Source organism: Bidens hawaiensis, unplaced genomic scaffold (assembly GCF_021521415.1).
Source record: "Bidens hawaiensis isolate Kalapana, Puna unplaced genomic scaffold, B.hawaiensis_p1.1 tig00002572_1, whole genome shotgun sequence".
In the NCBI taxonomy this organism is placed as follows: domain Eukaryota; kingdom Viridiplantae; phylum Streptophyta; class Magnoliopsida; order Asterales; family Asteraceae; genus Bidens; species Bidens hawaiensis.
Genome location: NW_027491140.1, coordinates 2,574,343 through 2,588,693, shown reverse-complemented (window position 1 = coordinate 2,588,693; position 14,351 = coordinate 2,574,343). Strand labels below are relative to the sequence as shown.

Here is a 14,351-nt window from a genome sequence, read left to right as displayed (position 1 = left end):
CTCAAACCTCGTTTTTAGTTTGATTGTAGAAAATTATAAATTTTATAGAAATCTGAATACGTTATCATACGATGCTTGGGTATGTTTAACGTTAGAGTATGCCGTGTAGCCGGTGATATAAACTTAAAACTTGTACTTCTAGTTTTAGTGGTTAACATTTCATAGGCGTATGGTTTTATAGCCTTAAATCCTGTATTGATGGGATGCTCCGAGGTTCGGAGACCATGGGCCAGTATGCAGTTATTCATCTGGGTATTCATATTTCCTAAGTGGATTTATGGATATTTTAAATAGCTTAAAAAGAGAAAACCTGCAGTTTATCTGTCAAATTATAAGTCATTAAACATGATCACAAAGTGCTTTAAAAGTACAAATTCACTACTGACTTGATCATACACGTTGTTAGTCATATGGGTTCCCGTGCTCGCGTCTCATTACCATTCAGAAACGGACCACACGGGACACGTCATATGTAAGCCCTACAGGTGAATTTGTGCATACTCACCTATGGAGATGGACTTTGGGGTGTTGCTTGATAACGGGGGTATGTCATGTAGTGGGGATCACTAGCTAGTTAGTTGAATAATTGAACCTTAATCGTATCTAATGGCTGCTTGGCAGACTTTAATGCTTAAACTTAGGTGGATAAACAATATCCTTGATCGTCTTAGCTATTCATGAAAAATGTGCAACAATGTTTTGATCTGCTTTTTATGAGGTTTAAGTCAAGTTGGGGTGGTTTGATCCGGTAAAATCTAAAATAAAACGGGTCTTGACTGTGGGTTCCACTATATTATATAAAAAAAATAATAATAATAGTTGGATCTTACTTGTCCCGGTAAAGACAAAGGCATGGGTTTAAGTGGACAACAATATCGGTGATCGCAGTTTTTGCGTTGTTCTAAATTTTAAGATAACTTAATATGTTTTTAAGACCGTATTTCTCTGATTCTGATCCCATTACAATTAGAGTTTTTCAGGGACGAAAAAAGATAAGTGTGTGGATATTTGATATAAGGTTAAATATATATAAATCCCTTGTATATTTAACATAATATTTTATTAGTTTTCATTCGGTTTTTATTAAAATTTGTATATTACTAATTTATTTAAATATTTTAGGTTCCGGGTTTCAATCATGTCGAAAAGAGGGCGAAAAACAAACAAAAACAAGCAAAAATGGGAGAAGGCCCGTCGCGCGGCACTTTGGGCTCAGTTTTCTAGAATCTTCTACAAATATTAAGTTTATGGGCTCAGATTTCCAGAATTTTCTACTAATTTTAAGTTTATAGGTCTTGAAAGTCTATATAAACACCCATAAACTTAACCCTAATCATAACCTGAATACCCTAGATGGCTGGGACGAATTTGGGAGCTCAAGAGGGGATATTTCCGAGGGTTTGGAGGTTTGGAATCATTCGGTGGTGCGCTTATCGATCAAGAACAAAGACTCCGGGTTTTATCGCCTTTAATCTTTCGTTTCTTTTGTTTTTCACCATGATTTCGTTTATTATCGTTTTGTTTGATTTTATAATGACAGGCTAAACATTATAGACTGCCTGGGCATGTGATGAACTGTTGTTGATGTTTGATTTTGACTTGGGATTTATTTATCGTTATGGTTTTATGAACTAGTAAAAGGTTTAATTATATTAAATTGATCCATATGTGTGCTTAGGGTTGTTTGTTGACTTTTATTATTCCATAGTTGCCTTGATTATTGTTTGTCATTATGATAGGTTGCTATTAGGTCATCTACTTTGTGTTTTTGACTATTTTATGATTGATTTCGAATAAGATCATAGGAATAATATAATTTAATTAAATAAACCTAAGTGTTGCTAATCTAAATATCTGTAAGGTGGTAGGTTATTGATAGATCTTTATTATTTAATCTTGCTAGATTTAGTTCTTCGTAAGGAGTCCGCCTATGTTTGATTATTTATTATTGTCTATTGAGTCAATTGAATATATTGGACTGCCTTTGATTTATGCGCTGTAAGGTATGATTTCGTATAAAGGAACTAGTTTGTAATTAATTAGGTGACCGTAAGGAAACTTGATATTTAATACTGGTGAGTGTTAAAACTTATTAGAAACCCATAGGTGTCTTTTTGAGAAGGGTTAGGGATCCTGCTCGGGTTTTCTCTTAAGCGTCTATTTTATGATCGCAGTTCCATAACTAAATATTTTCCCGGTTAATTGATAATTGAAACATTGAGGATTCTAGCCTAGGTGGTTGTTTGTCATCATCTGAATTAAGTTTAGGTTTAAGTCATCGTTAAGTCTTAGTGATTAATTTAATATTAGTTTTTAGTAAAACCCCCCCCAATAATAATAAATAAATAGTCGCATCCGTAGTTGAGTCTAATTTAGCTAGTTTACGTAATTTAAAGAGTCTTGTGGGTTCGATATCCGGACTTACTTAGTTGTACTAGAGTCGACCGGTTCACTTGCCATTTAGTGGTTTTAGTTAAGTTAAGAGTCCAGAATTTATTACTTAGTGTCTAGATTAGCGTGTTTTTATTAAACTACTTTTAGCACGTCACTACACAAAAGGATATACACTTGCACACCTATATTCAATACAACTTTGCATGCCAATTACAAGTGTTTTGCAAACATTTCAAGTTCACCTACCACGACCCCTACCGCTACCACTATCACTACTAACACTAACACTAACACTACACAAATCTTTAGTGTACGTAAAACTACAATTTTGATTTTGATAATATGCAAGTTCATAATATAATTTATAAACAAATCAAAACTTGGCTGTATTGGAGATCAATTAACATCCAAAACGAAATAAAACATAAATAGTTTTTGAGCCCTATTCTCCAACTAAATAAATCTATTTTTAAGAAATCAAAATAAAAAAATGATTAAGATTAACTTGTGCTGGTTTAGATGAACACTAGAAAAATTCCCCCAATTTGTATTATACTAGAAACCCTAGTTTTTCCCCTCCCATATTAGTACTTAAATCAGCGACTTTTATTATAAGATTCAGATTATAAATACATGTATATTGAATCCTAAAATTGTTCAATATAGAAAACCTAACCTTTCAATAGAAGATGCCTACACCAGCAGAGCCTCAAAACGAGGCGGTTCATCTAAGAGACACCCCATTTCATATACAAACTATAACTAATCTTCAAAAAAGTATTGCAGATTATGTGAATTGCTACGAACTTGTGACGATTTCTTCCCGCCGTCTTAATTTTGGGAGCTTTTGATTATGTTGTGAGAGATGATGGTGGCATGAAACTTGGGATACGATTTTTAGTCAGATGTTACAAATCTGTGCATATAATGAAAAATACAATAATACTCTTTTGCACTAAAAGACATTGAAACAAAGGATCAAATAATTACAAGATTGCCATGTTTAATGTAGGCCATGGATTAAACTTAATCAAGGCTTATAAATTACTTCTCACACTTATCGCTATAAAATCACTTCTTGCATGACCCATCCCCTATATATATATATATATATATATATATATATATATATATTCCCTTCATTGTTAGCATAAAATAATATATTTAACTTAATGGTCTTATTTCTCACTTAACGCGGTCTAAACATGTCTTAATCTCGCTTATGAAATATGATTATACTTTTTATTTTGTCGGGTTTCACATCAATGACCTCATCCGATGAAACATCAGAGATAGAGATATGAGATGAAGCCATTTTCTTCCCTATGATCTATCGAAGAAAAACAAAGTAAAGCATGAAAAGAATCAAAGAAATTACCTAGAGAATATCAAGGAACCAGTGAGTAGAAATGATGAAGATGAAACAATAAGATAATAAAACTATAAGTGCAATGATCACGCATCGATTATCGCACCATGTCATATCAAGTTCGTGTAACCGTCTTTATTGAGAGAGAGTTTAGAAACTTTTGAAATATTCACAACCTTGTAAAGTGGGTTGCAGCTGTAAATATTTGGGGGCAATTGTATTGGGTAAAAATCTAAGAATCCTCGCATTAGGATCACAGACAGAAGACAATATCCTCAGTAAGTAACGTTATTTATTTTCATCATCCTTTCACCCTTGACTTAATTGGTTTGCAGACAACGACTAGCAATTAATTCCCAGCTAAAGACTCCGTCAACCAATAAATATTAGAGACGTTACAGGCAGTTAAAACCGGTTAATGATGAGGATATGCAATCTGTAACGGTTCCAAGATCTTCGCCAGGACATTTAATGCTTGATATTACTAGTTATAACTATTGTAACTATAAATAGAATAAGCTAGATCGCATAAGACACGAATTACAGACACCGTGAACATTTACTTCTATTCATAGCAACGATTATAGCAACTTCCAACCTTGTAATAACTGGTTTTCATTAATAAAATTAAGGCAGTGTCATAGTTTTCCCCTCTTGAGGTTTTTTTTACCGGAGATCCTTCAAGGATTAAGAGTTTTTCCTCGTTACATCGCTGTGTCACTTGCATTTTTACATATTATTTAATCTACATATTTAAGCATCCTACCTCACAATAAAATTTGGTTACATAATTATCCTTGTGTAATTTTTGACCAAAACAGTTAGTACACTTATTCGATTTTTTTTAACCAAAATAGAGGACGAGGGAAAACTATGACCAAAATGGATGATTTGAAAATTATTTACTAAAATAGGTTTTTTCTTTATTAACTTACTAGGATAATAACCCTTGTTACACACGGGTGGAAAACATATCAACAAACAATATAAAATATAAACTACGTATTCAGTCAACACAAATATTTGACATAAGTTTTTTACCCTCAGATGTTACAAAATATGTTAAACTATGTCTATAACATAAAAAGAAAATACTTTATAAATAAACAATGCAATAAATAAGAAATAATATAACATAAATGAATCATTAGACCTGAAAAAAAATAAAAAAATACATATTAGTAAAAGATTTTGTAATATTAATTAAAAACTAAGTTTACAAATACATACCAGCTTTAAACTGTATCACATTAAGTTTCCGAAAATCTCTTTGTAAACAGTTTTATTTATTTTTTTTAATGTTCCTAATTGTTCTAAAGAACGTTTTTTTCTTTTTCTTTTAAAGTATTTTTTATAAATAATTTTCAGAGATATCTATTTTTATAGCATGTTTCATGTCATTTCTTAATAAATAAATAAATAAAACTTAAAGAACATTCGATTTGATCACCATTCACAGGCTTTTCTTCTTTCCTCAAGAGTAAATTAAATCGACAAAGTGGTTATTAATTGGAATAAATAGACTTAATCATGGAGTTAATTGCATTAATTTGAATAAATAGATTTAAATGAAACAGAAACTTAAAAACTAAGACATACATTCGACAAAGTGGTTATTAATTGGAATAAATATACTTGCATTAATTTGAATAAATAGATTTAATTGTAGAATTAATTGAATTAAATTGGAATGCTGATTTTAATTTAGTGGATTAAAAATAATTGTGAATATATGAAAATTATTGATATGGAAATGTGATTACACAAAATCCTATGTGGATAAGATAGAATAAGAACATATGAAAAGAATCATCTTGCTTTAATATATTAGTAAGATCTTTTATCACCCCTATTCTCATTGAATAAAACAATTTCTATATGATTAAAAACACATATATAAAATGAGTTAAAAATAATAAAATTTTATTTTTTATTTCGTTTAAAACACAATATTCAAAAAAATATTTTTGGAAACTGTACGTTTATTATATGCATATTTTTATTTCTTAGATTTATCAAAACCGATTGGTAATAAAAGTCTTGTGTTTGTATTTTATTTTATTTTATTTTTGGTTTTTCATTGCCTTCTTTTATTGTTTTTACCTTGAACTTTGTTTTATTAGGGGTACGACATATATACGAATGATAATAAAATCGTTTTAGATAGGAAAAAGTTGGATTTATTTTATGATCAAAACATATGTTTTAAATACCGATTAGTAATAAAAGTCTTGTGTTCGTATTTATTTTATTTTTGGTTTTTCATTATCTTTCTTTTATTGTTTTTTCCTTACTTTTTTTATCAGGGGTACGACATATATATGAATGACAAAACAATCGTTTTAAGGAAAAAATGGCTTTATTTTATGATCAAAACATATGTTTTAAAAAAACTTATAGTAATTTTTATTTCTTTTAAAATTTCATTTTCATCTTTTTACTATTAGTGATACTGATATACGTGAAAATAACTTACATTTTCACTAACTTAAAATAAAAAATAGATACATGGTTGTGTTTATTATTTATTTATTTATTTATTTTCTTCGACATTCAAGTAAACACTCCTATACAACAGCCCTTCCTATCTGATAGAAAATGATCCCATGATCCTGGACCGATCTTACCTGGGATCGCAAATCCCAAATTCGTCTATGAAGAGCGGATCTAATTGTATTAGTATCTATAACTAATTTCTTCTGTTTAATACTAATCGATAGGGCCTCATTGGTAAGTGCTACAAGATCTCGTGCATTGGAACCCATGGTTATGGACCCGAATCCATTAGTATGGAACATTTTCTTTTCCAAGTGAAATCCCCTAGTATATGAAAGAGTGAAAAAGTGCTTTCGTTGTTGTGGAAGAAGAAGCCTTCGTATCTTAATGCACGTATTTAATTTATTCGGAGCTATTAGAGAGGGATCCACTTTTTGGGGAGTGAAAGAAACGGCTTATGCAATAAAAGATTGAATCTCATTTCCTATGTACAAAAGATAAGAAAAGTTAATATAAGTATTAGAGACTTTTTACCCCAAGATTGATTGATTAGTCATCATGACTTAAAGTGGGTTCAAAAGATCAACTTTCTGAGGTTTTTACTATCTATTACCATATGTATTACCCGAACATAGCGAATTCTTCAGAAAAAATTATGTCTTCCAAAATGGAATCTGATAAGTGAGATTTCGAGTAAGTGTTTCCATAATCTTCTTCTGTCCGAAGAAATGATTCATTGAAATAATGAGTCACCATTGATATCGACACATCTGACAAATGTTCGGGAGTTCCTCTATGCAATCCTTTTCCTTCTTCTTGTTGCTGCATATCTCGTTTGTACACATCTTCTCTTTGTTTTCGGGGCCTCTAGTGAGTTACAGACAGAGTTTGAAAAGGTCAAATCTTTGATGATTCCATCATCTATGACTGAGTTGCGAAAACTTCTGGATAGGTATCCTACATCTGAACCAAATTCTTTCTGGTTAAAGAATCTCTTTCTAGTTGCTCTGAAACAATTAGGAGCTTCTCTAGACGGCAACATGCTATTGGGTGGTGGTCCCGCTTATGGGGTCAAATCAAGACGCTTTAAGAAGAAATATTTGAATATCAATCTCATCGATCTCATAAGTATCATACCAAATCCCATCAATCGAATCACTTTTTCGAGAAATACGAGACATCTAAGTCATACAAGTAAAGAGATTTATTCATTGATAAGAAAAAGAAAAAAATCTGTACTGATATTGACATTAATTCAATTCAATTTTTAAACACTACAAGAACACAACTTGAATAGAAGAAAATCACAAAACTAACAGTAATATATATGGCAATTAAAAAAAACAAAGACAAAAAAAAACCTAAAAAAATACCTTTTGTTTGAAACCTGTTCTGATAAATAAATAAAGAATATGAATATAAAAAACAGTCCCAAAGAAACATTTTCTTGAATACTTTTGTTAGCGAAACATAAAATAAAATTAAAAGTTTACTATTTTTAATTCATTTTTCTTATCTACGTTGTTTATATAGAAATTTTGAATATAAATTATTTTATACAGTAATTTTAGGAGTGAGAAAAGATCAATTTATAAATGAAAAACTTAAAATCATCGGATAAAAAAACTCCACTCATTCAACTAGAATGAGGCATGTTAAAGATGCGTTGTTAACTTTATTACCATACTAGTTTGAGACCTGTCTATTATACGGGTAGTTCTTGAAAATACAATATTTAATAAATAATCGATATACAAGAAACAATAAATCTATTAAACACTATTAATACACAGTCGCTGTACAATAATTTTTAAAACAATTTTAAAGTAAAAGATTATTATAAATATCAAATACTTGAAAAAAATAGGAAGTAAATATTAAATTAACAAATTTTGAAGAATAAATTTTAAGAATAGTAAATATTATTTTACTATTATAAATTTGTTAAAAATGGTGAGATTTAATGTGAGAGGGATAAGTGGCAGAACTTGTCCTCCCTCCGTCTCATTTTAAATGTCCATCATTCTATTTTTGGTTGTCCCAATTTAAATGTCATTTCTATACATATAAATTTAATTTTCAGTTTTGTCCTTACTATTACATACTCACAAGTTCTTTTCATTCTTTGTTTAATTTTTTGATCATGAATACATGAATGTGATTAAACACGTACTATTCTCTTCAAGCATAACAGATGCTTCATTTTACAAAACAATTGAGCATATTTCATACACACTTTTTACATCCATACATGAGTTGTACTAGTACAAAACTAACAAAAGACAGAAACTTCTTTTCTTTCTTTTTCCTTAAGAACATGAAGCTATGATTTTCTTCGTTGTCACCAACAACAAAAAGATAACATGCTTCCTTTACTGAGCCAAATACGCAAGTGCTTCATATATCAAGTTCTCATCACACTCGATTTGTAGTGGTAGATTCCCTTGTCGTTCTAACTTACCTTTACCGATATGCGGTATTTTATAATTATTCCCACCTCAAACTTTCATGATCTCTTTCATGCATGTTGGTAAAGTTAAAAACACTTTGTTAAGCTCATATGATGGCATTCTTTCAAAAGATGATTTAACAGCACTAACCAACTCATCAATTGATCCCAAAACCTCTTGTTCTTGAAGAGATTGAATCGCCCGAAAAAAGCTAAAGTCTAACACATTTAAATCTGGACTGTTTGGAGGTTGAAAACATAGTCGGATGCCAAACCCATCTTTAGATGCCTCGTGATTGAACTCTACATCATTGACATCTATATGGCGCGTTGCATTGTCTTGTTGAATGAAAATTGGACCCGTGTGATCTCTTGGCCATATAGATCTAATAGCCGGTAGTACTTTCTCGATTAACCAAGACCTTGTTACTTCTTTAGTCACCGATAAGATAGGTTTTGTAACTAACGTTCCAGCAACACGATTCTTACTCGACCGTTTTGCAGGTTCCAAAGTTGTGAATGGGAATATACCGATCTTTCCTGAAAAGACTTCATTACCCGATGAATCATATCTTGGTCGTGTAACTGCCGCTAGAAACATTACTTTTGTGATAAACTTTTTTGATTTACATGTTCTAAACAGCTCATCCTCATTAGGAACAAGGTAGTAACGTTTGGATGGTTTTGACAAATAAAACCATTTTTCATCTATGTGAATCACATTAAACATATCATGAAATATCGGACTAGCATTTGACAAAGATCTAGTAACCGTTGATAAACAAAACACTAACCTTGCTTTCTTATTCTCATCGGTTAAATCCGGCTTGATCGCATTTGTGTGTGGTCGTAAAGCTCCTTCTTTAATTCTTCTATGCATTGTTGTTTTCGAAATGTTTATTGCTTTAGCCAGAGACAGAATAGTCGTTCGACGACGTAATGGGATTTGTGACACATGAGTGAGATCGATTTGTATCCTTTTACGTCTGATTATGTTAGCCCTCTTTGAAGATACATCAACAACCGATCCTTGTTGAAGTTGAAGTTTAGCGTCATGCCAAATGCGACTTATAGTCCGGGTAGATACGGAGAAGAGTGTCGCCACATCCCTTAGTTTCACTTTTCAATCCTCCATTGACACTTTGTTGCAATAACATTTGGTAAATGCATTGTCATTGATCATTGGTCAAGTTTGTTTTTTTACGTGTGTTGGTGTGACAATCCTCGATTTCGGGTCAAATTGTATTTATTTTGTATTTGTTTTTATGTTGTAAACCGACCCGATTTATATCCCGAACATTTCAAATATATAAAATATTGTATTTTATGTTACTAAAACATTCCCGCTTGTCTAATTTGAAAAACCCCTTTTACGGATTCGAAAACGGACTTAAAACGCTCAAGATACATCAAAAACGAACTTCCGGACGCGAACCGACATGCTGACCAGCAGCAGATCAGCAGCAGACCAGCAGCCCATTTTTTTATTTTTTATTTTTTTTGTTGTTTTGTGACTTGTCTTGACCCCTCTTGCATGCAAACCTTGATATCACACCCCATGCTTGACCCTTTCAACCCACTCTATATATACACCCCTATCCCTTTCATTAATCCTTGCTCATTCATCTCTTTCTCTTCCAATTCTCAAGCATTCAAAGGTGTTCTTCATATTTTTTTTGGCAGTTTGACTTTCCAAAGTCAAACTGACCATAGTCTTACATTATAATCAACTTGTTAACACTTATTTATACTTGAAGATTGTTATACAACATATATATATAATAGCACCCTTTGTACCTTCGGTGGGCATTTCTCCGGTCTCGGTCGGTTAAGTGTCCGGCCCATAAGACAAAGCTACACGGAGGACTCGTAGTAGTCCTTGATTATATATATTTTCCGCATCTAACTATCAAACTAGTTATACTTGTTTAATTTCTGCTCATCTTAGTTTTATTTTATATTTTGAGTTCCATGGTTATGGGTTTGTAGAGACTAGCCTCGGTTATTCCGTAAATAGCTCCAAACCAGAAGCCGAACTCTTGTTTACTAGTTTGTTTAAATAGTTGTATAAACATGTTTTTATGTAAGATTTGAGTTTCTAAAATCATTTTAATTAGTTCCATGGTTATGGGTTTGTAGAATCTAACCTCGGTCTTATCCCGAAACAAGATCCGAACCGGAAACCGAACTTTCGTTTAAAGACTTTGTTGTTGACTTTTTGTATGTAAAACTTTGGTATTATTATTTATAAATTATTTTACAAGTTCTATGATGTTTGGACATGTGGTAACCATTCTTGGTCTTATTCCAAGATAAAAAAACCGAACCAAACCGAACTAAACCAAGTTTACTCGCTTAAGACACACAAGTGTGTTTTTAACCATTAAAGCTTATATATTTCTTTAAAAATACTTTATAAACTGATTTTAATTATTTTCACAAGTACTCGGAATGTTGAATCCAACTTGATCCTATAACAAAGTTTGGACCGACTAAACCGAACACTCGATTAACGGACGTTGTTAGTTCTAAAACAATAGAACTACATACTTGGTTAAGTCTCTTTAAGATTTATTGAGTTATCTCATACATTTATTATTTTGGGAAAGTTGACTTTGGGTTTGGTCAAGTCACCAAGACCCGAATTGACCACCCGAACACTCGTTAAAACCCGTTTTAGTATCTATATTATAAAGGGACTTGTTTTCTTGCATTTTTACCCACCTTATTACTTAACATAGGTTGAGTAAAATTAAGGGCTAGATACTTTAACCTTGTTTCGAGCAAACTTACATTTTTAAAGGACTATTATTATAATTTCTTAAATATTTACATTTTAAACCTTAAACTTTAAATTGTTTATATTTCTTATCATTTATTTTCATTTAAAGACTTCCAAGACAACTTTTCTAATACAAGACTTCTTCTCCTTTAGGCTTCGTTCGTTAAACTCATCGTTCCGGTTAATCTCCAAATCATCAAATCTTTCAAGTTTATTACTTGAATGTGAGTACTTTCATCCCCTGTTTTCACTCTTTTATATTTTGGGGGTGACATTGCAAACTTATTCAAATCCAAATGATTTATACTTGAGTCTTAAACCACAAACTTTATTGTATACTTCACTTAAATAAATGCTCGATTTGGTGATTATATGCTTATATGTTTAAGTGCTAATGTGTTTACCGCTTTTGGATGGTTGATTCATAAATCCGAGTATATCTGGCATCCCCTTATAGAAAGGTGTCGTTAATGTATTCTTATTAACGATTTCATACAAAATCAGAGTATATTTGGCATCCCCTTATAGAAAGGTGTTGTTAATGTATTCTTATTAACGATTTCATTTATCTAAATTGTTGCTATTATTTATTGTTTTGTATACAAGTTGTGGAATTTCATATTATATATCTATTGTTCAAAAACTATGAAATTGCTCACCAACCTTTGTGTTGACAAAATCTATTTATGCAATGTTACAGGTTTGACTTTAGGTTGACTCGAGGACTTGAAGAAAAAAAAACGTTATCGAGACTATTAGGATATTAGCAAAACGAACAATATATTATTTACTATGATTTGAATTCGGTTATTGTATGAACAAGTTATGTGACTCTTTGTGTTTTATGAATTTAAATGAGTTGATTAAATATTGTCACTTAATAGTGTCGTGTGCGATGAACAATCGGTTGCGCCCCGACGTTTCCGTCATGGTCGGGGTGTGACAGTTGGTTGGGTGTTCCATATCTAGATGGAATAAATAAAATTTTTGAAAATGTGAAAGCTAGAAATATACACTTAATTGTTAGTGTGTTATATAGAAGGCAACATTATTTAAAGACTTGATTCCATGAAAAAGTAGAGGCAAAAATTAGCGACAATTTTGATTTCATAAAAAACAGAGGCAAAAAGTAGCGGCAATTTTTAGTCAAGGAAGACAAATAGTTTTTAGTCAAAATTAACTTGGAGGACATTATTGTCATTTTAAAGCTCATAAAATAAAATGATCATATATTTCTTAATTTATATGCTTTGAGTCTCATAACATATAATAATAGACGAAGGGAGTAGTTTTTTATTAGAGAGTATAGATTCACTTTTCGTTACATTTGCATTGTTACGTAACTACCATTTATAGAACTTAGTAATCACACATGGAGTAGGCCACATATTCATTTAATAGATTTAACTGGCCAACAAATATACACCTACTCCACTTTTAAAATTACCTTACCTACATTCAGCAGGATTTAAACCCATTGATTGAAAAATGTACTATTTTATTCTAGAATTAATTTTGAAAAAAACGATTAATAGTTTATTTTAGTTTTTAGTTAATCGTTCTATTGTTTTCTAGTTATCATCTATGTTTGAATTATTCAAGTTTTAATATTGTAATCTACTTTAAAAGTCCCCAAAGTTAGGCCTATAAAATAAAATTAACATTCCTAATTTTCGGTTAACCATCCCTCAAAAAACCATCAACCGCAATTGAAGGTACACATGTCTCTTATAATCTAATAATAGATACACTTCATCGGTTTCTTGAATCAAACTTTTGTCCACGCTTATTTTTAAACACTTCTTACGGAATATAGTTAAAAGTTTTTGGTTTGTCCTACTATGTGGGAGAATCACGGTTCCATTGGTTTGAAGTAAGGATGTTCGAAGGAATGATAAAACATGCTCAAACACGCGCCAAAGGTGTCTATGTGAGTGCAATCTTTGTTCAATATAGATCTGAGCCGTTGAGCTTGTATGGGCCCAAGGGTCTCAAGACAGGAGAAACACAAGAAGGAAGATGCATGCCCATGATTACAAACGAAAAATGTAATATAGATACGCAATTGACTTTGTAGAAATCTCTTGATCGTTACATCCTAAAAACACAACATTTTTACAAGGAAACTGTATCAAACATAATCTCCGGTCTTCTGCCGACTATTATTACATAAAGTGTGAAAACTAGCAGTTGGAAGGAGATATGGGGAAATAGGGTGATTCGGGTGATGGGGATAGGGTTGTTCAAGAAACTCATGACTGCTTAAAATTTGTTTGACAAAAGTTCGAAGAAAGCTTGGCTGTATACGAGCTGAGACACCTTGGTTTTTAAACAAGCTGAGTTGGAGCTAGGTTTAACTCGGTTAATTGTTTTGTTGGCACGCTCATTTAAATTAAAACCCAGATTTCAATGTTATATATATGTATATATATATAAAAGTTAGAAAAAAATCGTACAATATGATTTCTTTTGTTCACGTGCATATTAAAGTTACTTAAATTTCTTTTATTTATAAACATGTAAAAACAATTTTAAAAAAATTAAGCGAGTCAACTTTACAAACCATGAGCTGACTGGAGCATTTTATGAGCCGACCCAACTTGTTTAGCTCAAGCTTTGGCCTGAACCCAACCTAACTCGCTTTGCTCGTGTACACCCCTAGTTGGGATTTGGGAGATAAAAGTTTGGGCAAAAAGATAAAGCTTGTAGTGGGGTTTCAGTCAAAGCTCGGGCTTATATTATCAATTGATTTAGTTTTTCTTTTTTTGAAAGTCCAACGAATAAAAGATCGGCTATCTGGGTAACCCAATGACAAAAGACGACTCTATACGTTAGCGATCACAGACAGCGTAAGGTAGTCC

The 14,351-nt window shown here is 31.6% G+C and overlaps 1 protein-coding gene across 1 annotated transcript; it reads right to left on the bottom strand.

Moving 5' to 3' along the window:
* Positions 1 to 8,757: 8,757 nt before the first annotated feature.
* Positions 8,758 to 9,588, bottom strand: LOC143620490 (uncharacterized). Its single transcript, XM_077092181.1, has one exon. It carries the CDS (start codon positions 9,586 to 9,588, stop codon positions 8,758 to 8,760), a length of 831 nt encoding a protein of 276 aa, XP_076948296.1.
* Positions 9,589 to 14,351: the final 4,763 nt, after the last annotated feature.

Excerpts from the sequence above, each read along its gene's own strand:
- LOC143620490 (XM_077092181.1), bottom strand. The coding sequence starts at position 9,588 with ATGCATAGAAGAATTAAAGAAGGAGCTTTACGACCACACACAAATGCG.